Raw genomic sequence first — 24,564 nt, 5'->3', positions numbered from 1 at the left:
CCTTTTGCGATAAGTAATGACGCTACTTGTAATAGAAATTTACTCCATCTGAAATGTAGCACATCAATACAAGTTGTGGCTAAATCTAAACTCACAGATGTATAAAAGGAACATTAAAAAAAGGACTCGAGATACTTAAGCTTCTATTTTAGTATAAGCTCTTCTACAAGCACAAATGTTACTTACATTAAGCCAAAGTACTAACTAAAACTCTGCTGTGCCTGAAAAATGGATTCCGGATGCTTTTGGTGCTAACCTAATAGTAATACACCTTGAAATGTAAAATCCCCAGGAGAAGTTCAGTTCCTGGAGTCAAGAGTTTTGATCCTCAATATCGAAATCGATCAGTCTGAAAGGTGTACCATATAATTTGAGGCTAAAGATTTCTGAGTTGACTTTCCAGTTTCCCACCAATACAAGTTTTCATCAAACTGCCTCCTTGAGATTGAATGTTCTGACAGTTTCCCTGGCGTGGTCATGTTCGTGGAGCTCGACTAGTATTTTCTTTAACCTGCGGGCAAGACCAGTGGTTTCCACATCGTCTAGTCCTGAGGCAAGCCTTTTCTCGAGATTTCTTCTAAGTGTCAGAGTACAGTCCACAAGAGGTTGCAGCGAACGACTGCAAAATCAATAAAAACATTTTAGTATGTATCAAGGAGAATACTTGGTAATGTCCTAATACGAGATGCTGATACCATGTGAACCAAATGAAGATAAACAACGATGATTTGTCTAAGACGAATGAGCGTTAAAAAAAAATTGCGTAAGACCATCGTCTGACCAATACTCCTGATTTTGAGGGACGTGCCTAGACTTTTTGCAAATCTTAGTCCCCATCAACAGCCCTACTTTACTTATTCTTGAATGGCACTCGTACAAAACAGCTTAACTTTTCGTGCAGACGGATTGTAATCGAATGGTAAATGGTATGCGACATAAAAGATGTAAACTATAATGTTTCGTTACAATGAACCATGAGCAAGAGAAAGCATCAGATTTGATTGTTAATCACTGTTACCTGTGGGTTCTTGTGACGCTTGGTCCTGTCCATACTCCAGACAAAGAAGCAATGATCCTTTCAGTTCTTGTCACAGCATCATGGATATTTGATGCAATGCTTCTGACATGGGGTAATACTTTTCCAAACAAAAGGTCACTAAGAGCCAAGTTCTCCAACACTGGAAGCGCCAGGATGTCTTTCCACATACATATGTTTCTCATAAGACGGACGGATGTCCCAAACCTATATGCAGCAACTTGTGGAGCATTAGGTACAGCCTTCAATACCAGAGGATCCCATGTCGGAACCTGGAGAATAAAGAAAGAACCAGAGGATATTATTAGTCCATTATCTCATAACAGAGTCTGTTTTTATTAGGAATTAGCAAGAGATGTAACATATTCAAATTCATACGCTAATAGCTGCAATGGCTTCAACAAGGCGAGCACGAATAGCAGTCAATAGTTCCGCTACGGCCTCACTCGAAGCAGGAACATAATTTGTCACCAAGCTTGTAGCAGCAACAGCATTTCTTGTCTCCTGAGTGCTAAGTATATCCCAACAACGAACTATCTGGTGGTGCAAAATGGGAATCGCAACCTTTTCCACTAGCTCAGGGACAAGGTTGGCATCAGTATCATCTGGTGCAAAATCATCCTCATCTTCTGGCTTCCCGTAATCAAATAGCAATCCATGCCTGGAGACAGAAATTGTCTGGGTTAAGCACACATACGCTTAGAGACTAATGCCTACTAGATAGTATAAGTGATCTGTGTTTTGACAATGTAAGTTTGGATAGGAAAGTTGGAAATCACGAGTAGCTTACCATTTCATGTCAAAGAAGTCCACATATTGATGAAGAGGATCCCATTTCAAAAGCTCCAGTCTTACATAAGGTGAAAAGATGGAAGGAACAGTCAAAGACATGTAAGCATCCCGATAAGTAGATGAATAGTCTCGCTTCCACCTCTCAAATCTTGCCTTCACCATTGAAAGCTTGGAGTACTCCTCAGATGCATCACTAAAGACCTTATCAGCACACTGAAGTAAGCTATCTCTCGTCTCCTTATAAGCTGAAGTCTCACTGTCACTCTCGTCAGTGCTTGATTCTCCTTCTATTTTCAGAGAAGATCCATCAATCTCCATGGCTGATGCACGCTTATTTTCAAATCGAGCTCGCCTTTTCTGCCGATCTGTAGCCCTCTGTTCAACTTCCCTGCGCTTCTGCAGGTTTTCATCTCTGCCAAATTCGTCAAGCTTAACTGGTTGATTCGTTTGCTGTCTTATAGAAGCAGATGCAGCCAACGCAGCACTTGTGGCAGCAGCAATCACTGAAGTACTCCGTCCTTGTTTGTTTAGAACTGCCATTGCTGCTTTTACAGCAGCCCCCAACTCTACCATTTCATCATCGGTATCTGCAATTCTCCTTTCTAGAATAGATAAAGCATGTTTTTCATTAAGTTCCTTCAATTGATCTTCAATTTCCTCAATTAAGGAACCCTTTTCCTGCAAAAGAAATTTCACAACATCAACTAGGAGTTCTATTCTAACAACCAGTTGTCTTGCAACTATTTCTATGCACATGGCAATCTAAAAGCAGTACTAGATACAAATATGGTAGGGTTCACAGCTGGTCTTTCGTTTACATATTTGAACAAAGGAATGACCAGCTAGAATTTCCTTCTATTAAGGTATAGTTTATGCATTCAAGAATCCATACAACTCTATACAGGAAAGATAATATGTTGTATGTCATGTAAAGGGTAAACCCAGTTTTAGTTTCAATTTAACAAATATCATTTGCTTTCCCAAAGATGAAGTCTAACTACAAGTGTCAGAGAAAATGTATGCCACTAGAACCTAGGTTTCCATGAAAATATGGACACTGGATTCATGATCCTATGCAGTCAAATGATATGAGAGAAAGAGACATCAAGAGATGCACAAAGAAAGCAGTCGATGTTGGCATCACAAAAATTAAAAACGATAGGCTTGCAACATAAGCAATATGTATATGACCACAGTCACAACATATATTAAAGCGTACCTGCATGAAATCGCAGATAACAGAAATGAAGTCTCTCAGTTTTTGCATGAAGACATACTTGTCTCCAGCTGCAGCTAGAGAACTTTCAAGAGCTGTGATACTCATCAACGAAGCAGTCAAATTCTCATCTGTCTTGGTAAGCGAGGATAAGGTTTTTGCATGAGACTCCTGGAAAAAAATTGAAAATAAATGAAGGGCATTAGAAACTAAATCAAATAGCAAAGAGATACTAGGAAAACCTCTGTGCTGAGCTACATTTTAAACCTCACCTTAACTAATAGTTAACTAGAACAACAATGACAGTACAAAAATACAATGATATTACCCAAACACCAAGAGAAGGCAACAGATTCATAAACAGGAAGAAGCCAAGTTCATAGGGCAATACCTTAAGCTTCTTAACATTGTCTTGCAATGCCTTCTTGGCAAGCTCGGCTTGCTGTGACATTGGTAGAGTATCAACACTAGTAGCTGGACCAATGGTAGGAGGCAGAGAAACATTCGGCATTGGAATCCCGGCATGATAAGTATACCTCTGCGGTTGCTGTTGTGGTGGTGGCTGCTGGTTAGGATGCAAAGGCACGCCAATTCCATTACTACTTACAGTCCTATGAGACCCTTCATCCATTCTTTTACCAATACCCTTCTTAAATTGCTCTTCCTCCCACAACTTCTCTTCTTCATCCTCATCCTCATCCTCATAAAAACTACTTGTCGTGGTTTCTTTAACAATAGGATTATCATCACCGAAATCAAACACACCTTTCTTATTATCACCTTTGTGCCGTCTAGCACCGATGAAAATACCCTGAAAGTCTGCTTCCTCGTCGCTGACTCCTTCAACAGCAGAATGATTTGCGATACCACCATCCAGTGATATGTAATCAGGCGCCGGTGCTGAACGTGACTGCCTCATCTTCTCCCGCTTGACTCTAATTACAGCTGCCTGATCGGCAAACGCATCTTCAGGCCGGTCACCTTCCCCTTCCTCATCGAAGTCCAAATCCGAAACCTGTTTGACCACATCCTTCAGACTCTGCTGCTCATGATCCTGGGGAGGTTTGATCAAACCCTTGAGTACAACCTTGGGCTCGGCATTGGCACTAGGGCGAGAATAAGGAAGCGTACGTGTGTTCTTCTGGAGCTCAAGCAGCGCCTCTTTCGTATAAGAGCCGGCTTGGGGAAGCACATTAGAAAGCGGAGACACGGTGGAGAAAGAAGAAGAAGAAGAAGAAGCGGGACGATGTTCCTTGGTGGAAGAGTGTTTGTGAGAAGATCCCGAAACGCCGAGACGCGAAGAGGATTTGACACGGTCTCTCCCGTTCTTAGGCTTTACCGTCACACGGAGAGCTCCATCTTCTTCCTCATCCTCGTCGTCTGCGAAACTTAGGAGTTTCTTCTTCGGGGTCGAGGCTGGGAGGTTTTTAGGTTTAGACGAAGTAAGAGCCGGAGTAGGCGCTTTAGTCGCGGCGGTAGCATCTTTACCGTCGATTTCATCATCGCCGTCGTCCCCGCGCCGCCGGAAATTCCTAGGACGGTTACTTCCCATACTCTCTCTCTCGAATTAGGGATTTTACAGTTAGGGATCGAAACTTTGAAATTGAGCTAATTATTTTGTATTTTTGTGCTTATATCTCAATGAAATAAAGAAGGAAATTTAAAAAAAAGGAAATTATAACAATATTGCAAATAGGGAAGCAACAATGTTGCAAATTGCATTTTTGAACCTTTTTTTTTGTTTCTTTTTGCGTTCAGGGATTAATAAAGAAGAGAACAGCTTTTGCCTTCTTTCTTTTGCTTTTCCATAATCAAAGGAAGAAGCAAACAAAAAGAGGAAGATGAAGAGGAAAGAAGAAACAACATTTAACTGTTAAAATAGTTTTTACGAAATTCATTCTTATTATCATAAATCAATTCCCATTGCATCGGTGAATCACGCCGTTACTACTACTTCCTTGCACTTGCTTCTTCTGATTCTGTTGGTTAATCCTCTCGAGTCCCCATATCCTTATGGTTCCATCATCGCTTGCTGACGCCAACATGTGAAGGTTCGTCGGGCTCCAGCTCACGCAGTTTACCGCTCCTGCATGCCCTGGCAGCTCAATGATTAACTTCCCTGTTGATCTGTGCCAAATGTATACCTGCAAAATAACATAAATGCGTGCACTCTTGTCACCAAAACAAAATCCGCACATAACTAACTCGCAGAGAGAGATCAACAGAATAGAGAAGCAATTCTATATCCTAATTCAAAATCCTGAACACGCATAGATCAACCAACTGAAGAAAGAAACAACCATTACTCTATCCAGTAGAGATTCTGAGAACAGAGACTGACATTTCAACATCTGATTACATTCTGTCTAAACTGATGATCAAATGAAGAAAGAAACAACCACTTACTCAGTTCTGAGAATACTTGAGAGAACAGACCAGATTACACTGTCATTCGATTTAGCTACGTTCTTTTATGTGTTTATGTGACGATACTATGGCAAGGAAAAGAGCAGATTTTACCTGAGAATCCTCGCTTCCACTAGCAATAAAAGCTTGTTTATACCCACCAAAGCATGATCTGATGATGAATCGCGAACGCCTGTGGCCTTTGTAGCTCGACACAATCTTGGGGTCACCTTCGATATTCCAGAGACGGATTTCCTGGTTTAGGAGATTTACCAGAAGATACTTGTTGTCATTCGAAAGCGAGAACGATGTTATCATGTCTTCCTCTTCGATCAATCTCTCCACTGTAGCTTCCCTATCAAATAGGGATATCACCGAATCCTTGCATACACTTACGAGCCACTTTCCATCATCTGTCATTGCTATATCTGATACCTTCTGCGTCCTCTGACCTTTCCAGCATTCTATCTCTCTACCATCTAAATCCCACATGCATATGCTTCGGTCTGTCATCCCAGCGATTATTCCCTGGCCGTCAGGATACCATCCGCAAGAAATGGGACTAATACCACCTTTTTCATACATTTGAACACAGTCTCCTGAATCAACATCCCAGCGTCTGATAACCTCTTCTGCTCCACATGTAAGAACTTGACGATCGTCAGGACTCCATAAGATGGCAATTACGGGTTTCTGGTGGCCAACAAGTGTATGCTTCAACGAAATTTTCCCATCTGCGTTGATCTGAAAAATACATTTTAAGTGAATCAGCAAACAGGTTGCCTCCAAGAAAATAGGTAAGAAATCAAAACTTTAACAGGTTAGCCAAAACTCAATTCAGGTAAGCCTTTGTTGGTGGGTCAGCATTACCTCCCATATAATCGCAGTCTGATCCCTGGAGGATGACGCCAGATATTTGCCATTATGAGAGAATTGCAAGAACCAAACTTCATCAGTATGTGACGCCAAGATCTGAACCATTCACGTAGAGAGAACTTAACGAATGTGATTTTAAGTCAGTAACGCACACATGCACTGCAAGTCTCACTAAACTACAAACAGAAACAAAAGATGCCACACAAGTAATTAATTAATCCAAGGAACGCAAGTACCGGTGAGAGCAAAGACAGAATGTACTATATAGCCAATGATGGAAAAGGAATAACGGAAAAAGAAAAGAGGCATCAGGTTGAGACAATTATCATCTGTTATTTCTTTCACAATGACTTGCCAAGGAAGTGGAAACGTTTGCAGCACATTGTACAGTAAACCTTTCAGCTAAAGATAAGTGACCCTCTTACAGTACAGAGAAACTCATGATCACCAAGAAACGAAACAACAACAACAACAACTTGAAAGAAACGGAAAAACATTCACAGCAGAGCAGTCTAACCTGAACAGTCTGAGAAGGAATTTGGTGCTTCCCGCATTGATGATCAGTATACAAAGACAAATCACTATCCAAGGTATTATGGAAAACACAAGAATCCCGCTGGATATGAAGGGAATTCTCAACTAAACACTCCAACCTCTTTTCTGGGATTATAACAGAAGCAGGAAGCAAGTTTTGTAGTTCCTCCAGAATCTTGGACCTTGAATTCACACTTTCTTTACCTGGAGCCGAAGAGGTATGTGATACAAGGCTGGAAGGTGATATAAGGGAGGAAGCAAGCTCGTGAACACGCTTTGTATTAATACGAAGAGGCACCATCTCATTCCTTAAGGTGCCTAGCGCATCAAGTATCTTTTCAAATTTCAAAAGCTCTAAGAACTTTTGCTCTAGGAGCAAGAAAGAAGCAGATTTGACAGCTTTTTCATCAGACAGACCGATTCTGTGCAATGTTTTAACACTTTCATCCCATTTTCCATCCTTAACCTGCTGCAGAAAGGCCTTAATGATGGAATTATGGAGAGAGATACCGGATTCTTCCTCCAACATAGCCCCGGTTTTATCATATCCAAGAGAATAAAGAGCCCTAGTGATAATCCTAACAAATTCAGATTTTTTAATGACACCTTTGGAGCCGATAGTTTGGTCATCCCCTTGGGAGGTGAGAGGCCTTGCCATCAGGTCTCCCAAAGAGTTGTTCACGCTACAAGGTCTAACAGAAGAGTTCCCGGAGAAGCCGTTAGGTTCGCCAACAAGCCGCTTTGCACGTTTCAAAGGAGGTTCAGTATCCTCCACAACTCCCATGAAATTCCTAGTTCAGCCCATATAACTTTCCTGCCGAGAGATAAATGAGTCCAAGCTGTGTACAGATCCAAAACAAACAAACAAACAAAAAGAAAGCATTTCATCAGAAGAGTACAAGGATTCAACTTGATCAATCAGTTACGCCATGGAAATAAGAAAGAAACAGAATGGGACTAACAAGTGAGTCTCTGAAAACTCATGTAGATCTAGTAGCACAAGATAGTGAGTATAGCAAAAAGATTAGCATTCAACAAAATCAAGAATGAGTGAATCAAAACCCAATTGATCAAAAACTATAAAAGAGTTGTACTTTTTCACTTTGTTCGATCAGAACAACCACCTCCTTAATAGACAGACACACTCACGATCGATTAGTCAATAGCGAGAATTAACTCAAATTAAAACAACAAAATCGACATCAACATCGCTCAAAATCAATCCAGAGAGAAACCCAATTCGTCAAAATCAACAATCGAAGTAAAAATAAGAAGAAGGATCACTATGGGATGAAGATCAATTAACGATCTAACAAGAACGAAATCAAAAAAGGGGGTGAGCAGAAAAATCCAATCTTACCCAAATAAGAAGCAAAAGATAAGGTTTGGCGATGGCAGAAGAAATAGAGAGAGAGAGATGGTTAAGAAACAGCCCGGAAACGAAGGGGGGAGAAACCCGATAGAGAGATGCACAAAGCGGTGAGAAGATGATAGAGAGAGAGAGAGAGAGAGAGAGAGAGAGAGAGAGAGAGAGAGAGAGAGCAAGTTCTGGGGAAAAAAAAAGAAGAGAGGAAGCGTTTAAAGAAAGAAGATGAAAAGGAGAGAGAGAGAGAGAGACTCAATAAGAAAGGAGAGAAAACACACAAACAAATATTATTAAAACAAAGGCACAAGTGAGAGGAGAAAAGGGTAGGCGTGGCTGATCCTCATCACAGGCTATAGTGCTATACTCTCGTCTTTCTTTTAGTACCCCAAACATTACATTATGCATCTTTCTTTTTCTATCTACTTGTTTCTTTAAAGTATCTTCTTTCACATTGTTGTAATTTAGTTTGTAATTTTCATTACTTAGTCAAGACAATAATGTCGTATTACTTGCGCCCAAAAAGGTCTTCATAACTATCTCAAACAATATCTTAAGCAAACACACAATAAAGTACATTATATGAATATGATGTCATAACAAATATCATCTTCCTCAAGTCTCTTATTAAAGAAGTTGAAATTGACAAGTGCACATAACAAAAAAATGAGATCCAAAAAAAGTTAAAAGCGTTTGAATGGGGACCCAAAATTAATGGTTTACAGCAAGTAATATTATAGTAATCCTCCATCCAACTCAAAACTTATTGGAAGAGAACAAATATTAACGTTAATCATTTTTTATCTTTGTGCATTGTATTTGGTAGGTGAACTTGGCGGAAGCACCTAATATCTAACATTGTAAAAAGTTTAGCTTAGTTAGTACTAAATTATAAAACTAAGCTGCATTCGAGCATCATGTCGATTGTTGTATCTTGTATGAGTAATGAAAGTTTCATCTCGTTTCCTACATATATATATATATATATATATATATAATGCGATGTGGTGCACGATCTGATCCGCGGTATTTGAACATATAGATAAAAATTGAGTTTACAAGTTTGCATTGCATCTGAAAAGCCGGAAAGAAAAAAACAAACTTGGGAAACTCGAAAGAGACTTTTAATGAATGATCGTATGGTATGGTTATGTGATTCCGTTCGTAGTACAAAATTACCCAAACACGACAAAGATGATACACACGATTTTGCTTGTACAAAGAATATATAAGGTTAATGAAAAGAAAAGAAAAAAAAAAGAGTCGAATCTAAATTATGCACGTCACTAGGAGATAAATGATTGTAACTCGTCTTGTTGCCGACGACAACGTAAACCTTAAAAACTCATCTTGTTGCCGAAGATAAACGCTAAAGAAGATGAATGGGCTTACAATTTAAGGCCCAATAATTTCATAACTTGTACAACTCTTTGCTTGGTTAAGGCCCACATATATGGTACGTTACTAAAAAGACGGAGACGGAGACATCTTTCTCCTCGTTCGGAACAAAATTTTCGATATTTGGACAAGAATCAGAGAAAAGAAACTGAAGAGGTGTGGCGATTTTTGGAAGACATTTAACAACAATGGGAGAAGCGCCTGCACAGATTCCGACGAGTTTCGGTCACGAGCTTAGGGCTTGTCTTCGATGTCGCCTCGTCAAGACCTACGATCAGGTATATATTGTTTCTCCTTCTCACTCTGTGGTTGCATGTTTTCTTCTCTCCTACGAATATGTTTTGTATGTATGATCTGGTTTTATCCAAACAGTTTAGGGATTCTGGGTGCGAGAATTGTCCTTTCTTCAAAATGGAAGACGATCATGAACGTATCGTCGATGTTACCACCCCTAATTTCAACGGGTACAATTCGAGTCCTTGCTTTCATCAATTTGATTGTGCACTCACTGTTCGACTCGTGGTTGACATGGATAAACTTGGTGGTAGTCTCTGCTTAATTAGGATGTAACATAACTGATAAATACTGATGCGTGTTTTAAATTTTTAATCTCTTGTTGTTCTTGAAATTGTTATTTTGGATGAATCGGTCTAACATTGTAAAGTTACAGTGGAATTGACCTAGAGTTTGCTCCTTTAAGCACAGTGAGTTGTTAAAAAGCTACAGAGATAGTGGTAGTAGTGTTGATTCATGTCTTATTTCGCAGTATAATCTCTATGATGGATCCACGTAGAAGTTGGGCTGCAAGATGGCTAAGAATTGGTATGTTTCAGCTCTGTTTCCTGATTTCACTCAAACTATTGAATTCTCTTTTCGAGCTTACTAGCTTCTTCTTTCCGTCTCTTGTTCTTTTGTATACTTTATAGATGGGGATATTACTGCTACGTTAATTATATCTTTTTGTCTACACCCGTTTGAGCGGTAAGCTGCATTCAGATGTCTGTGTGTTTGTGGCTTGATGTTGTATTTTCTAATATTGTCAGCTTTCTTTAAGAGAGAAATACATCTAACGCTTTTGAAATTTCTTGTTCTCAGGGAAGTTTGCTCCTGGTTGCTACACTCTTGCTGTCTCAGAGGCACTCCCAGAGGAAATGCAGGTAAACTTATTTACTTCTATGCCAATTCCTTTAGAAACCTAAGAAGAGATCTCAAGGCTCCACGACATAATAAGCTCTGGATTTTCAAATAAGAGCATGGATCCTAAAATACACAATCTGATTTCATACTGACTGTTTCTTTTTTCACATGTATGTGATGGATATCTGCTGGCAGTTCATATGCCAAGAAGTGCAGGTACAGTATGTTCCGCCCAAACGCATTTGAATCCCTTTCCATCAAGTGTCTCCATATTGGCATCTCTGCAAGTCGTCGTCAGTTTCAAGAAGACTGAGTCCGATGGAAGCTATGAATTGAAGTAGTTTAGTTATGCACTTTGTTACTGATCCTCTTATTGTTAACAATAACTTATCTTGCCAAACTCATTTGTGTAGTTCACCTCCGGAAGATAAGATAATTTATATTATTTATCAATTATGAAATGGATTTTCTTTTGTCCCCTGTGATATTGAGTTCATTATATGATTTCCGTTAACAAAATGAACTACTTTAAATTGAACACCTAGCAAAAAAAAAAAAATTGTGGTACCAATAATTTAAAGACAAAAATGTCAACTATGCAGTAAATAGAACACCTAGCAAAAGTGTTGAAGAAATGGCTCCTTCTTCATTCCAAGAGGGAAACAAAGAGAGACATATATATTGGTTTTAGGAATATGACCATTGAAAGTCCCAAAGAACCAAAAGAAAAAGGCTTTTGTGCAAAAAAAAATCCCTCCAAGTAGTTTTTTTTTTTTGCAAGAAAACCCTCCAAATCAAATAAATGCAAGTCAATATTACAATCTCAAAAGTCACCTGCAATATAACCCTTCCATGTATCGATGACGTGGCAACTTAAAAATCTTACAGTTTTGAAAAAAAAAAAGGCAAGATGTTGCCATTTATTTATAAATAAAAATTAAAGAACAAAAATATTATTTGTTCTTTCTTTGTTTGTTTATATCTTCGCATCACTCAAAACCTATGCATATCAAAATTTAAGATTTTTGTTCTTTAATTTTTTTATTTATAAATAAATGGCAACATCTTGCCATTTTTTTAATTTCAAAACTGTAAGATTTTTAAGTTGCCACGTCATCAATACATGGAAGGGTTATATTGCAGGTGACTTTTGAGATTGCAATATTGATTTGCATTTATTTGATTTGGAGGGTTTTCTTGCAAAAAAAAACTACTTAGAGGGTTTTTTTTGCACAAAACCTAAAGAAAAACTATGGGGGAAAATGTGAAAAAGGCTTGTATTTATTTGTCTTTATACGAAAACAATATAGACCCATAAATTCATGGATACAAAACAAACAAATCATACTCAAGAATTGAGAATCACATCTTTCGATCCAAAAGGCATATTCTTCTGCTAGAGTAATCATGAACATAACGTGCATAATTAATTTAGTTACTTAACATCAAGTACATTATCAACACCAAAGCGAAGTGCATTGACATTAAGTAATGAAGGCGTTCAGTATATTCAAGGCGTATTACAATTATTTTTGTCTATAATAATCATATCTTGACATTGAGATTTTTTAACCTGATAAAAAATTATTAAATGTATAACATACTTTTTGTTATTGTTAAAATGTTTAACTCAAATAAAAAGTATTATTCGCCTTTTGTTTTGGGCAAGAGGCACAAATATTAGATTTTGTTATTATGGAAATTTAATTTAATTTTTGTTTTTTTTGTTGGTCAAATGCAATTTTTTTTTGTTATTAAAATAGAAAAATACAAACTGGATTTAGAAAAACATCCTTATTAATTTTAAATTCGAGTTCACGTGGCGGTCGCTACCAACTTCGTTTACTCCAAAACCAGCCAGAGTCATTACCCAAGTCAAAGCCAAAAAAACAAGGGTTCTCGCTCCGACACGACAACAGATCCAGATTCTGGAGCTTAGGTAAAGTCTCACTCTTCTTCTCCAATTCTCAGACACTCTGGTTCCTACAAACCTATGTTTGGTTGAGTGAATCTGTGAAACGAGTGAATCTTGAAACTTATGTTCGATTCTTTTCTTCAGTTCAGTACTTTCTAGTTTGGTATAAATATGGGATCTCGGTCTAGATATTACGGGAAATTTCGATTCTTACGCTTGTTTTATTGTTGAGTTGTTTAATTATGGCGCTGAATTGTTTTATCTTTTCATTGTAGGGAAACACGAGAAGAGATCTTATAAAGAAAAATGTCGAACATAGACATAGAAGGGATTCTGAAGGAGCTACCTAATGATGGGAGGATCCCAAAGACAAAGATAGTTTGCACTTTAGGACCAGCTTCTCGCACTGTTTCTATGATCGAAAAGCTTTTGAGAGCTGGTATGAATGTGGCTCGTTTCAACTTCTCACATGGAAGCCATGAGTACCATCAAGAGACACTCGACAACCTCCGTACCGCTATGCATAATACCGGCATTCTTGCTGCTGTCATGCTTGATACAAAGGTTAATTAAAAACTTATCTTGTGAATTGGATTCTCTTGTCATAATTTTCGATCTAGTTTGTACCTAAAAGTCAACTTGGTTTTTCTTGCTTTTAACCTCGTAATTTAAAAATGTTAAATCCTTAGTACTGTGTTTGGTTATTATCGTTAGAGATTCTATGTATATTCAAAGAATATGGCTAGATCATGGAATTTGTACTATGTGAATTCGTCATTTTAGAGACTGTCAGCTTATGATTTCGCTTGTTGATTTCGCAGGGGCCTGAGATTCGTACTGGTTTCTTGAAAGATGGGAACCCTATACAACTGAAGGAAGGTCAAGAGATTACTATAACCACTGATTATGATATTAAAGGAGATGAGTCAACGATATCCATGAGCTATAAAAAGCTGCCTTTGGATGTGAAGCCTGGCAACACCATACTCTGTGCTGATGGAAGCATAAGTCTAGCTGTCTTGTCATGTGATCCCGAGTCTGGAACAGTTAGGTGCCGGTGTGAAAACTCGGCCATGCTTGGTGAGAGAAAGAACGTGAATCTTCCCGGTGTTGTTGTTGATCTTCCCACTTTGACAGATAAAGATATTGAAGATATTCTCGGTTGGGGTGTTCCGAACAGCATCGACATGATTGCTCTTTCTTTTGTCCGCAAAGGTTCGGATCTTGTTAATGTCCGGAAGGTTCTTGGTTCCCATGCTAAAAGCATAATGTTGATGTCCAAGGTATTCAAAAATTTCCACTTATGGCATTTGCATTTCATGTATATATAGGCATGAATCTGACTCTTTTCTTTCTTGGGTTTGGATTTTGTAGGTTGAGAACCAGGAAGGAGTGCTAAACTTTGATGAGATATTGCGTGAAACAGATGCGTTCATGGTTGCTCGTGGTGATCTCGGGATGGAGATTCCAATCGAGAAGATCTTCTTGGCTCAAAAATTGATGATTTACAAGTGTAACCTTGCGGGTAAACCGGTGGTTACAGCCACTCAGATGCTGGAGTCAATGATCAAATCACCTCGGCCAACCCGAGCTGAAGCCACAGATGTTGCAAATGCTGTTCTTGATGGCACGGACTGTGTGATGCTAAGCGGTGAGAGTGCAGCAGGAGCTTATCCGGAAATAGCTGTGAAAGTCATGGCTAAGATCTGCATTGAAGCTGAAAGCTCCCTTGATTACAACACAATCTTTAAGGAGATGATCCGAGCAACTCCGCTTCCAATGAGCCCACTCGAGAGTCTTGCATCATCCGCTGTACGGACTGCTAACAAAGCCAGGGCAAAACTCATCATTGTGTTGACACGTGGAGGTTCAACCGCTAATCTCGTGGCTAAATACAGACCTGCTGTTCCGATTCTGTCAGTGGTTGTCCCGGTTATGACCACTGACTCCTTTGACTGGGCTTGTAGTGACGAGTCACCTGCAAGGCACAGTCTCATATACAGAGGTCTTATCCCTATGTTAGCTGAAGGATCTGCAAAGGCAACCGATAGTGAAGCCACGGAAGTTATCATTGAGGCTGCTCTGAAGTCGGCTACACAGAGAGGACTATGCAACCGTGGTGATGCAATTGTGGCGTTGCACCGTATTGGAGCTGCCTCTGTTATTAAGATCTGTGTGGTGAAGTGAGATTTCAAACTTCTATCAAAATCACAAAAAATCTTGCATCTGGTGATTGTTGGTAATCGTGACTGAGAATTTGCTTTGTAGCATGAAATAAGAAAAAAACAGGTCACAGTAGCTCCTGAATCTCTGTAACCTTTCTCTCCCTTTTGTTCTATTTATTATTTCAAGATTACGGATCAAAATCTGCTTCTTATGGCTCAGTGCTGACCTTTTGCATGTATACACTGTTTCTCTTCATAAGCTTTGCTTATAAAAGATTAAGCTTTAAAGGTGTTAAGTAAGTAAAAGATACAAACATCGAGAAAGCCATCTATAACGATTGAACAAGATTCAAAGAAAAGTATGTTCCTTTAACGTTTAAAATCATAAATACTATTCTAACTTCTAAATCACCAGATGATCTGCGTGGGAGAGATTCGTGGTGGACTCTGCAGTATAAGAAAAGCCGTAAGAACGACAAGAACAAAGGTATAAAAGATTAACCACGCCTGATGTTATTGAGGTCACCTGTTTGGCGAGGGATGTTCCTTGAAGTTATATGGAATTGAGCTTGATGTTATTTCTTCCTCTGTTATTGAAGAATAACGGTTAGCGTTATAACTTAGGACATTCTTCGACAGATTCAATTAGGACATTCTTCGACAGATTCAATAGGAATAGTTTTTCAGGGTTGTGGCAGATGCTTACTCATTGTAAAACTAGCGGAATTCATCGTGGTAGCCATAATCATCATCAGTGTCATCTTCGTCGAAAATGGCACTGTAGAAGACGTATGGATGCTCAATCATCTCTGCCAAAGTCAAACGTCCATCTTTGTCCGAATCCGCCTAGAAAAGATCAGGAAAAGAGAGATCAATGTAAGATCGAGCAATTTAACAGCTAAAATACACCATTTGTTTTAAACGCTACGTACCTGAGATATAATATAATCAGCTTGTTGTTTTGCGTAATAACGCTCAGTAGGATGGATTTTACTGATAATGGGAAGTAGTTCAACGTCTGATAGGTACCTGTAGACAAGTGGGAGTAAAATGTTAAGGGATGCCTGATATTAATGGAAATGGTAATCATGTTGTGTGAATTCGTAAATTACGAACCCATCATCATTTTTGTCAAGCTGAGAAAACAACTGCTTTGCCGGGCCTTCAGGCAAGTCATGATAAGGATGCGTAGAATTGTGATTATCTTCCTCGTAGTTCCTTACAGTGTCAAAGAGGCCGTGGAAAAACTCTTCAAAACTGATCTTACCATCTTTGTCTGAATCTCTTTCTCTGGGAGAGGGAAGGAGAAGAACCCATTAATAAAGAGTCAGCTAAAAGAAGGGTTCCTCAGAAATAATCATATGATCACAGTACATTACCTTACTTCCTCCTTGCATAACCATAGCAGCAAATTAGGGTTCTTGGTGTCAGCAGGATGCAGAAAACTAAATGAAAAAAATTAACCCGCAAGAGCATTGTGAGAACAAAAACAAAAAAGTGATAGTATATTAACCAAAATCTGAAACAGCTCGGTTGCTTTAATCTACACAAGAAAGAAAACGCTTACTCGTTAAACTCTGTTAAGTTCAGCAGTCCATCACCATTTGCATCTGATGCATTAAAATGCTCCTCCTTCCACCAGCCCATGTCATAGCCAAAGGAATTATTATCTGTTTAAAATTATAACCAAGTCAGCTCGCAGTCTAAAGAGATAAAAAGTGAGATTCTTTACTTAAAACCCGTTGCAAATTGCAATCAAACAGATGAGAAGGATTATATGGTTCATAGGCAGAAGAGGTAAAACCGAATAACAAGATCTACCAAGACATATGTTTCTGTATGACTATAACAAGTAGCCCACAAATTACTCAATGAAACTCAAAAGAAGAAAGAGGAAACTGCAGCTCACCCGAATTACGGACCCAAGACGGTGGTTCATACTCAGAGAATGAAATGAAACCATCCTTGTTTTTATCATGAACATCCATGTCTCTTTGAGTCCTGTGAACGACTTCCTTGGCAGCAGACTGCATAGTCCATTCAGTCAATTCACTCTCCGTCACAAACCCATCAGCTGGAGAAACATCAATCTTCGGAAACAGCATTATCAACCTGAAAAGCACCAATCAATCAAACTCCTCCCTTACAAAAATTGGATCTTTAGTGAAATAAAGATCGAAACTTTCAAAAGTATACATTTTTTAATTAGCAATCAAATTCAAAAGATTTGGAAATTGAAGACCAAACCTATCAGTGACATTGAACTTGTCCTCATTATTCAAGTAATCCTCAGCATCCATGAAGTCTTCCCACTCAGGCTGTGACTCGTGACCAGGTGCATGTTCATGTTCATGTTCATGACCACCACTGGTTGTTTTCTTCTGAGAATGAGAGACAAGCTCCGGATGAGAATGCCCAATGTACTGCCGCTCCCACTCTTTATCCTCACGGCGGCGCTCCATATCAGCGACGAGAGGATCAAACGGAACCGGATCGTGACGAGTAGGTTTGAAATTGAAAGAAGACCGGAGTTTTAAACGGTGATGTTGGTTGTGACCGCCATGGTGGTGATCGTAGTCACTCCTCTTCTTCGGGGAATAAGAGATGAGGAAGAGCACAAAGATCCCCACCGTGATGTATAGAATCACCGAAGCTTTACTCATAATCTCAGTGTTACACAAGTAAAAAAAAAATCTCAGCTTGAAACCCTAATTTTGTCCGCAAAGTTGAGCTTTTTACACTTCGAAGTGTTAATAAGATAGATCTTCAAAGATGGAGTCTTGCGGATAAATAAATATATACTAGTAACAAGGGCACTACTATGTCCGGGATAAATCGATTTAAAGAATATTATTATAAGTAAAATTATTATTTTAGAACCTTTGTTTGTGTTAAACATAATACATAACTAAAGTTTTTATTTATTTATTCAAAACTGCATTTTTTTCATGTAAAAAATATGTTTTTCCATGAAATCTTTAAATGTGTAAGAATACATTTCACCCGTGAATTATGTGAACGTAGTAAATAAAATATTTATAAAATATTACAATTTATGGAAATATATATTTTTGTGTGTTTTAAAAATCAAATTTTATATTTATGGTTAATCGAGTAACTATAACAATTTTTCATAATCTAATAATCACTCATTTTAAATATATTATGATTTTTTTGGATAATAAGTTTATTTATAATGATAAGGGTTATTGTCTCATTCCTTTTTAATAACACATATATTAATGTAGAATTAGAATATATATTCCTATTCAGTTATCAATATTTCCATTTTTGAATGAATAATCACACTAAATGTTGAGATTAATTAGTTTACATACTTAGATATATATAAATAATCACACATCATGATATCCCCTAATTTGTTGTCATTATTATATTTATTTATGAATATATATAAATCTATATTTATTGGGAATTAAGTTTCCTTTAATGAGTTGGAGATAATTCATGGGTAATATATTTTTATTTTTATAATTAATTATAATAACTATTGAAAGCTTGTTATTTAAATTATTATGGTAATAATACTAACTTAAAAAATAAAATTTTTATATGATTTTGTTAATAAGTTATATGTTTAATAAGTTGTATGTTCTTTATTTTTATTAACTTTATATGTTTTTATAGCCTTTTTAAGTTATTTCTTATTAATAATATAACTTTGACTTGTATATTTGTAAGTAAATTTTAGTGAAATTTTAACTTAAAATAGTATGTAATTATTTAATTATTTTTAATATGTGATATTTAAATTTGTGTGAAAATTAATAATATATCTAATTATTATTCAGTTAATTGTTTTTTAAATATAATGGCATGTTGATGTAATTAAGTAAAAAATTTAAGGGTTTTTTTTGTTAAATGTGTTTCTAATTCTGTGATGACTACACATCAATTTTTTCAAGAAAATGCTTCTGTAGTAATATACAGACTATATCTCTGGAAGATTTTGACTCGTTTTATGAGACCCCACATCTTTATAAATAACACAATAACCTCTCTTTTTTTTCCCATAAACGCAATTTATTCTCAATTGACAATGATTAGAAAATACTTTTGAGCTTTTGTTACGGTTTATACAATTTTATAAACTGTTAATGTATGTCGGCGAATGTAAGAGATGAAATTGTAGCTTTAGCTACCGTTGGACTCACTCCAATCACAAGCTTTATTAGATCATTGGAGTTCGAGTAGATCCTCCACGTGGTCCAATCCATTTACTAACTCCTACGTTTACGGCTCCATCGGATATTATTATACATACATACATTACACACGCAGATGGGTGTGTCGTGTGTGTGTGTGTATTGGATCTCACGATTTTCTTATCGATGGAATTTGCTCAGATCCCCCTTTTCCAAATCGTTTACTAAGCTGATAGATTAGACACCTCCGATCCCTACGGTTGTTGATTTTGGAAAATGGACAAGTATGATGTTGTCAAGGATCTGGGTTCTGGTAATTTCGGTGTGGCTCGGCTTCTCAGACACAAGGACACCAAAGAGCTCGTTGCCATGAAATACATCGAGAGAGGCCGCAAGGTTTGGGCTTTTTCCTGTCTTTTTGCTATCTGGGTTATTCAAGTTTTGAATTGGGGACCTTGGGGTTTAAAAGTTTCACTTTTTAGCTCAGTTGGTATGATCAGAATCATGATTTGAAGTCTTGTTGCTAGACATTTTGAAGGAGTTTTCAGGAAAATCTGAGTCTTTTTTGCTAGACATTTTTTAAGGAGTTTGCAGATTCTTTTTTTTTTAGAAATTGGGGCTTTTTCATAACAACATACTTAAATGATGATGATTAATTTGTGGATTGTTTGGTTTATGCAGATAGATGAGAACGTGGCGCGAGAGATTATCAATCACAGATCACTTAAGCATCCCAATATCATCCGCTTCAAGGAGGCAAGTCTCTTTTTTTTTTCCTTCTGTGGCCCTTATCAAGAGAGAGTTTGTCTTGGGATCTGATTTTGATTTGGTTCCAGGTGATTCTGACACCTACTCATCTTGCTATTGTGATGGAGTATGCTTCTGGAGGAGAGCTCTTTGATCGAATCTGCACTGCTGGTAGATTCAGTGAAGCTGAGGTGCGCTTTTCTCCTTCTAAAGTCTTACACTTTGATCTTTTTTTTTTGATGTGCTTGTATGAGTTTTTGGTTTGATTTTTATCTTTTTCACTTTTCAGGCTAGGTACTTCTTTCAACAGCTGATTTGTGGTGTAGACTACTGCCATTCCTTGGTATGTATGTATATAATTCTTCCCATTTTCATTTAGCTGTAAAGGAAAGCTATGTGCCTAATTAGGCATTTTATGGAGAGCTATTGATGTTTTGCCGCCCAGATTCTTTGTTTGAGATTTGGACTTTAATGCCTCCGTTCTTGTGTAACCTTCCCCTCTCTTTTGCTTCTGTGCAGCAAATATGCCATAGAGACCTGAAGCTTGAGAACACATTGCTTGATGGGAGCCCTGCTCCGCTTTTGAAAATATGTGACTTTGGTTACTCTAAGGTCTGCACTCTATTCATTCCCTTCTTCTTTGCGCAGTTTGTCTCAATCCTGATTAGTTTGTTTCAAATCAAAAGTATTATCTGTTCACTCGTCTTGATTTTTATGATCTTGTCCTGTTTTCTATTTTACTTCTACTGTGTAGTCATCTATACTACATTCAAGGCCTAAATCGACTGTGGGAACTCCAGCATACATAGCACCTGAAGTTCTTTCACGGAGAGAATATGATGGCAAGGTACACTGCTCATGCCTTCTTATACATATCAATTTGCCCATTTATGCATGATTGGTTGTCAAAGTAAGCAAATTGTGTCATCAAGGGAAAATTATGAGGTAATAAAGTTTAGACTGCTCTAAGATTGATGTTATAAACTTTTCAGTTATTATACTTCTAATTAGGTTTAAATGGACCAGTCTCTGCACAATGTCCAAGCCTAGGGTCTTAATTTTTAAAACTTGACGGGTGATAGTCGATATGGGTAGGATGTTTATAGGTCAGTCTCTATAATCATAATTGTCATAGAGCATATAGACTGGCATTTGCACTCATATGACTGTGTTTTTGTAGCACGCGGATGTGTGGTCATGTGGAGTAACCCTTTACGTCATGTTGGTTGGAGCTTACCCGTTTGAGGACCCTAATGATCCAAAGAACTTCAGGAAAACAATCCAAGTAACTAATACCATTCAACAGTTCTAATTAACTCCTCTTCTTATTGCTCAAGTGTCTCAATAATATAACAATTTAAAATGTTATTCTGCAGCGCATAATGGCTGTACAATACAAGATCCCGGACTATGTTCACATATCTCAGGAATGCAAACACCTTCTCTCTCGCATATTCGTCACTAACTCTGCTAAGGTGCCTTAACTATTCCAGTTTCAAGCTATAGATATTGTGAGGAAGATGCATTTTGCGGTTCTGATTGTTGTCAATAATATTCGTGACAGAGAATCACGCTTAAGGAGATCAAGAATCATCCATGGTACTTGAAGAATTTGCCAAAGGAGCTGCTGGAGTCGGCTCAAGCAGCGTATTACAAGAGAGACACGAGCTTCTCTCTTCAAAGCGTAGAGGACATAATGAAGATAGTTGGAGAAGCAAGGAATCCAGCTCCACCTTCTGTCAAAAGCTCGGGCTCAGGAGCTGATGAAGAAGATGAAGAGGAAGAGGATGTTGAAGCTGAAGTGGAAGAAGAAGAAGATGATGAAGAAGACGAGTATGAGAAGCATGTCAAAGAGGCACAGTCTTGTCAAGAGTCTGACAAAGCTTAAGAAGAAATAAACTGCTCTGTTTCTCATACTTATTTTCTTCTTTATGAACACTGTTTGGTGCGTTGGTGACTTGCTTCTGGTAAAAAAAGACATATTTCTGAAAGCCGAAGGCTGTAAGCTACGTGCAGGTTCACTTTTAGATTTGATGTCGTTGTCGTTTTGTCAATTGTTGTTCGTAAGAAATGAATCATACAAATCGTTTCGTTATATTTATGAATCATACAAAGGTAATCTTTTTCAAATACTACTGCAAACATAGCATGAATTTGTGACTCTAACTGAACTTGTCAAGCCTTTCTCAAACTCTATTTGCTAACAAGTAGCAACCCAGAACAACGAGAGTACCATGGTGGTGGTAAAACAAAGATGTTATGCCATCGAAATTATCGAACCGCAATCCTCAAAATCTCAACATCAATCAAAGAGATATAAGTGACAACTTTGTAAACTTGTAAATAAGGTTAGCTTTTATCTGATCAAATTCTGAATCGTTTACATGTGGCAGGTTACTATTGGTCAGGTGACTTTATTTAATTAAATTTGGAAACAATGTCCATGTGGCAGGTTACTATTGGTCAGGTGACTTTGTACTAAATACCTCAATACCTCAAGGTCTATATAAAGAAGCCTTAGCTAGCGCAAAGTTTATTTCTTCTCAAGCAAGAAAGGTTCTTCTTCGTTTCCTTGTGCTGTCGATTTCCAAGCTTTAGATCTCGAAGCCGTTCGTTCTAAGCCTCTACTCAGACGTCAGGGCGGTTCTAGGCTTCTAGCTGCTGTTTCCTTCCCAATTAAGGTGCGATCGTTCGCCTTCTCCCATGGGGATATATATTCATGAATTTATCTATGCGTTTAATTCAGTGGATTTGATTATTGTTAATTTGCTGGGGCTATTTATTTAGGTTACAAATTGTTAGTCTAGCGAATCTGATTTGAATGTTTCTTTGTTTTGTTTTTTTTGTTTCTGGTTGTAGACAAAGAAAATATATATGTCCTCTACGCAGAATGAGAGATCCGAGGTCGCTGATGCGATGTCCATGAGCTCAGGTTCTTGTCGCCCAAAGTGCTGCAATCTAGGGTCTCCTTTCAGTTTCAGTGATATGCCTCAGCCTCCACCTATCAAGTTCGCATCCCTTCCCCCAGGGATCACTATCACCCGCAAGGAGTTCGATATTTTCAAGCTCACAGCGCAGTTTGTGTCTGTTTATGGCATGTATTTCCGAAGGGCATTGAAGAAGAGAGTGTGTGATAACCTTCTGTTTGAGTTTTTTAAAACCAACTGACAGCAGGCACCGTGTTTACCTAAAGCTTGCTATCGGTTATTCACATGTGTTGGCGCCTTCCAAAAAGCTGATGTCTTACCAAAAGTATCTCACGAATTTTGATGATGCTACGGAGGAAGTTCTTGATGCTTTCTTCAAGCTTCTTGATCATTTTCTTGAAAAGAAAGAGAAGGAGGACGGAGTGGAGATGGCTATGACTGATTTCCATGCTTTTGAGTATTTTGCTAACGTGGAAAGGACCGTGTTGCCACCTGGACTTGTTCCAAATCTGGTGAAAGTGGAAGTACTACCAACAAGTAACATGGCCAGTAATGTGAATGAAGCAAGAGTCAAGAGCTCCGGTCCTTGCCAGCAAAAGCTTACTCAGAATGACGATGATGCTCAGGATATCCAACCTGACGCTCCAGCACCAAAATGCTGGCGTCGTTTCGGTTTCAAAGATATGCCTCAGCCTCCACCTATCAAGTTCGCATTCCTTCCTCCAGGGATCACTATCACCCGCAAGGTCCAAGGAGTTTAATATTTTCAAGCTCACAGCGCAGTTTGTGTCTGTTTATGGGATGTATTTTCGAAGGGCACTGACGAAGAGAGTGTATGAGAATCCTCTGTTTGAGTTTTTTAAGCCAACTGACAGCAGGCACCGTTGTTTCCTCAAGCTTGTTATCGGGTATTCAAATGTGTTGGTGCCTTCCAAAAAGCTGGTGACTTACCAAAAGTATATCACGAATTTTGATGATGCTACGGAGGAAGTTCTTGATGGTTTCTTCAAGCTTCTTGATCAAGTTCCTGAAAAGGAGAAGGACGGAGTGGAGATGGCTATGAATGATTTGCGTGCCTTTGAGTATTTTGCTAACGTGGAGAGGACCGTGTTGCTACCACCACCACCTGGACTCATTCCAAATCTGGTGAAACTGGAAACACTACTAGAACATGTACAACAGAATCAGATTCAAAAGAGGATGCCACCTGCCACACCTAATACTAAGCCTGTAATGTCGTCTCCTCCTCCACCACTGTCTCTACCTGAGGAACCAGAGCCAGAGAAGCGTGAGTCAGCACTTGTTCCAGAAGACCAGTTCTTTGCACAGCATCCGGTAATGTTTTCTTCACACTTTTACCTGTCTTTGTTTTCTTCTTTTTGTTTATTTCAACTGGCTTAATTTGACTTGTATCTAACTAGCAGTCATAAATTTTCAGGGCTCCTCTACAATCAGGGTTTCTGTTCCAAGCATCGGCGCTGGACTAGTCATCGAGATCACAGTGGAGTCGTTATTGGAAAATGTGGCAAGTTTGAAGGAGAAAATAACTGGGGAGATACACATTCCAGTGAAGAAACAGGAGTTAAGTGGGAAAGCCGGGTTGTTAAAGGACAACAAGTCACTTGCACATTACAACGTGGGAGCAGGAGAAATCCTAACATTGTCTCTGCGAGCATTGATGTAATTGGAAAATACTTTTCCAAATCTCTTAAACTCTTATTCTTTACTACTAATGTTTAAACTTGGTGGTCAAAAACTATATGTAGTGGCTTTTTAAGCTTGTTTTGGATCGCCTACTAGTTCTGACTTCTGAGGCCGAAAAATAACTAATAAATTAGCCTTACATTATCAAACCGCACTCAAAATCTCAAAACCAATCAAAGGTT

At 38.2% G+C, this 24,564-nt stretch overlaps 6 protein-coding genes and 1 pseudogene across 12 annotated transcripts; 4 read left to right on the top strand and 3 right to left on the bottom strand.

Annotated features, from left to right (window-relative positions):
- Positions 1–17: 17 nt before the first annotated feature.
- Positions 18–4,800, bottom strand: LOC104708225 (transcriptional repressor ILP1). Its single transcript, XM_087462848.1, has 6 exons — positions 3,436–4,800; positions 3,048–3,215; positions 1,827–2,506; positions 1,415–1,697; positions 1,019–1,308; positions 18–619 (listed from the first exon to the last, which is right to left on the bottom strand). Exons 1-6 carry the CDS (start codon positions 4,594–4,596, stop codon positions 427–429), a joined length of 2,775 nt encoding a protein of 924 aa, XP_087318974.1. The 5' UTR covers positions 4,597–4,800; the 3' UTR covers positions 18–426.
- LOC104708224 (WD repeat-containing protein 26 homolog) lies at positions 4,738–8,819 on the bottom strand. 2 transcript variants are annotated; one of them, XM_010424751.3, is made up of 5 exons: positions 8,221–8,819; positions 6,844–7,699; positions 6,321–6,422; positions 5,565–6,194; positions 4,738–5,188 (listed from the first exon to the last, which is right to left on the bottom strand). In XM_010424751.3, exons 2-5 carry the CDS (start codon positions 7,642–7,644, stop codon positions 4,958–4,960), a joined length of 1,764 nt encoding a protein of 587 aa, XP_010423053.1. In that variant the 5' UTR covers positions 7,645–7,699; positions 8,221–8,819; the 3' UTR covers positions 4,738–4,957. The 2 variants fall into 2 exon arrangements, with proteins under 2 accessions (XP_010423053.1, XP_087318975.1); XM_087462849.1 differs by having other exon boundaries at positions 6,321–6,502; positions 8,221–8,613.
- Positions 8,820–9,703: 884 nt separating this feature from the next.
- LOC104708223 (transcription elongation factor SPT4 homolog 1) lies at positions 9,704–11,237 on the top strand. Of its 2 annotated transcripts, XM_010424749.3 has the most exons (6): positions 9,719–9,899; positions 9,994–10,085; positions 10,388–10,443; positions 10,548–10,602; positions 10,717–10,778; positions 10,954–11,237. In XM_010424749.3, exons 1-6 carry the CDS (start codon positions 9,810–9,812, stop codon positions 11,097–11,099), a joined length of 501 nt encoding a protein of 166 aa, XP_010423051.1. In that variant the 5' UTR covers positions 9,719–9,809; the 3' UTR covers positions 11,100–11,237. The 2 variants fall into 2 exon arrangements, with proteins under 2 accessions (XP_010423052.1, XP_010423051.1); XM_010424750.3 differs by lacking the exon at positions 10,548–10,602 and having other exon boundaries at positions 9,704–9,899.
- A 1,303-nt stretch (positions 11,238–12,540) lies between these two features.
- Positions 12,541–15,039, top strand: LOC104708221 (pyruvate kinase, cytosolic isozyme). Of its 4 annotated transcripts, none has more exons than XM_010424745.3 (4): positions 12,541–12,697; positions 12,949–13,237; positions 13,495–13,956; positions 14,048–15,039. In XM_010424745.3, exons 2-4 carry the CDS (start codon positions 12,980–12,982, stop codon positions 14,858–14,860), a joined length of 1,533 nt encoding a protein of 510 aa, XP_010423047.1. In that variant the 5' UTR covers positions 12,541–12,697; positions 12,949–12,979; the 3' UTR covers positions 14,861–15,039. The 4 variants fall into 4 exon arrangements, with proteins under 4 accessions (XP_010423047.1, XP_010423049.1, XP_010423048.1 ...); XM_010424747.3 differs by having other exon boundaries at positions 12,687–12,798; XM_010424746.3 differs by having other exon boundaries at positions 12,687–12,836.
- A 45-nt stretch (positions 15,040–15,084) lies between these two features.
- LOC104708222 (uncharacterized) lies at positions 15,085–17,636 on the bottom strand. The gene is made up of 9 exons (XM_010424748.3): positions 17,086–17,636; positions 16,748–16,950; positions 16,406–16,508; positions 16,218–16,283; positions 15,955–16,128; positions 15,771–15,867; positions 15,545–15,684; positions 15,365–15,425; positions 15,085–15,285 (listed from the first exon to the last, which is right to left on the bottom strand). Exons 1-7 carry the CDS (start codon positions 17,499–17,501, stop codon positions 15,556–15,558), a joined length of 1,188 nt encoding a protein of 395 aa, XP_010423050.1. The 5' UTR covers positions 17,502–17,636; the 3' UTR covers positions 15,085–15,285; positions 15,365–15,425; positions 15,545–15,555.
- A 1,263-nt stretch (positions 17,637–18,899) lies between these two features.
- Positions 18,900–21,881, top strand: LOC104708220 (serine/threonine-protein kinase SRK2G). The gene is made up of 9 exons (XM_010424744.3): positions 18,900–19,400; positions 19,686–19,760; positions 19,841–19,942; positions 20,041–20,094; positions 20,271–20,363; positions 20,506–20,598; positions 20,932–21,036; positions 21,128–21,226; positions 21,316–21,881. The coding sequence occupies exons 1-9, from the start codon at positions 19,281–19,283 to the stop codon at positions 21,637–21,639; spliced, it is 1,065 nt and encodes a 354-aa protein (XP_010423046.1). The 5' UTR covers positions 18,900–19,280; the 3' UTR covers positions 21,640–21,881.
- A 739-nt stretch (positions 21,882–22,620) lies between these two features.
- LOC147940491 (putative splicing factor 3A subunit 1) lies at positions 22,621–24,458 on the top strand (annotated as a pseudogene). The gene is made up of 2 exons (XR_015564372.1): positions 22,621–24,013; positions 24,117–24,458. The product of XR_015564372.1 is annotated as a putative splicing factor 3A subunit 1 (transcript).
- The last annotated feature ends 106 nt before the right edge of the window (positions 24,459–24,564 follow it).

The sequence above is a fragment of the Camelina sativa genome, chromosome 8, assembly GCF_030686135.1.
Source record: "Camelina sativa cultivar CO46 ecotype springtype chromosome 8, ASM3068613v1".
Classification (NCBI taxonomy): domain Eukaryota; kingdom Viridiplantae; phylum Streptophyta; class Magnoliopsida; order Brassicales; family Brassicaceae; genus Camelina; species Camelina sativa.
Note: the sequence above shows the minus strand (reverse complement) of the source record. Positions and strands in the feature narration are given on the sequence as shown.

Coding starts and splice junctions, on each gene's coding strand:
- LOC104708225 (XM_087462848.1), bottom strand. CDS start 4,596: ATGGGAAGTAACCGTCCTAGGAATTTCCGGCGGCGCGGGGACGACGGC. Junction 3,216..3,435: donor ACAATGTTAAGAAGCTTAAG/GTATTGCCCTAT, acceptor ATTTTTTTCCAG/GAGTCTCATGCAAAAACCTT. Junction 2,507..3,047: donor TTATCTGCGATTTCATGCAG/GTACGCTTTAAT, acceptor TTTCTTTTGCAG/GAAAAGGGTTCCTTAATTGA.
- LOC104708224 (XM_010424751.3), bottom strand. CDS start 7,644: ATGGGAGTTGTGGAGGATACTGAACCTCCTTTGAAACGTGCAAAGCGG. Junction 6,423..6,843: donor TTCCTTCTCAGACTGTTCAG/GTTAGACTGCTC, acceptor TGAATGGTTCAG/ATCTTGGCGTCACATACTGA. Junction 6,195..6,320: donor AGACTGCGATTATATGGGAG/GTAATGCTGACC, acceptor TGTATTTTTCAG/ATCAACGCAGATGGGAAAAT.
- LOC104708223 (XM_010424749.3), top strand. CDS start 9,810: ATGGGAGAAGCGCCTGCACAGATTCCGACGAGTTTCGGTCACGAGCTT. Junction 10,086..10,387: donor ACCACCCCTAATTTCAACGG/GTACAATTCGAG, acceptor CTTATTTCGCAG/TATAATCTCTATGATGGATC. Junction 10,444..10,547: donor TGCAAGATGGCTAAGAATTG/GTATGTTTCAGC, acceptor TATACTTTATAG/ATGGGGATATTACTGCTACG.
- LOC104708221 (XM_010424745.3), top strand. CDS start 12,980: ATGTCGAACATAGACATAGAAGGGATTCTGAAGGAGCTACCTAATGAT. Junction 13,238..13,494: donor CTGTCATGCTTGATACAAAG/GTTAATTAAAAA, acceptor TTGATTTCGCAG/GGGCCTGAGATTCGTACTGG. Junction 13,957..14,047: donor GCATAATGTTGATGTCCAAG/GTATTCAAAAAT, acceptor TGGATTTTGTAG/GTTGAGAACCAGGAAGGAGT.
- LOC104708222 (XM_010424748.3), bottom strand. CDS start 17,501: ATGAGTAAAGCTTCGGTGATTCTATACATCACGGTGGGGATCTTTGTG. Junction 16,284..16,405: donor AACTTAACAGAGTTTAACGA/GTAAGCGTTTTC, acceptor TTTTTCATTTAG/TTTTCTGCATCCTGCTGACA. Junction 16,129..16,217: donor TTATGCAAGGAGGAAGTAAG/GTAATGTACTGT, acceptor TCCCTCTCCCAG/AGAAAGAGATTCAGACAAAG.
- LOC104708220 (XM_010424744.3), top strand. CDS start 19,281: ATGGACAAGTATGATGTTGTCAAGGATCTGGGTTCTGGTAATTTCGGT. Junction 20,095..20,270: donor TAGACTACTGCCATTCCTTG/GTATGTATGTAT, acceptor GCTTCTGTGCAG/CAAATATGCCATAGAGACCT. Junction 21,037..21,127: donor ACTTCAGGAAAACAATCCAA/GTAACTAATACC, acceptor GTTATTCTGCAG/CGCATAATGGCTGTACAATA.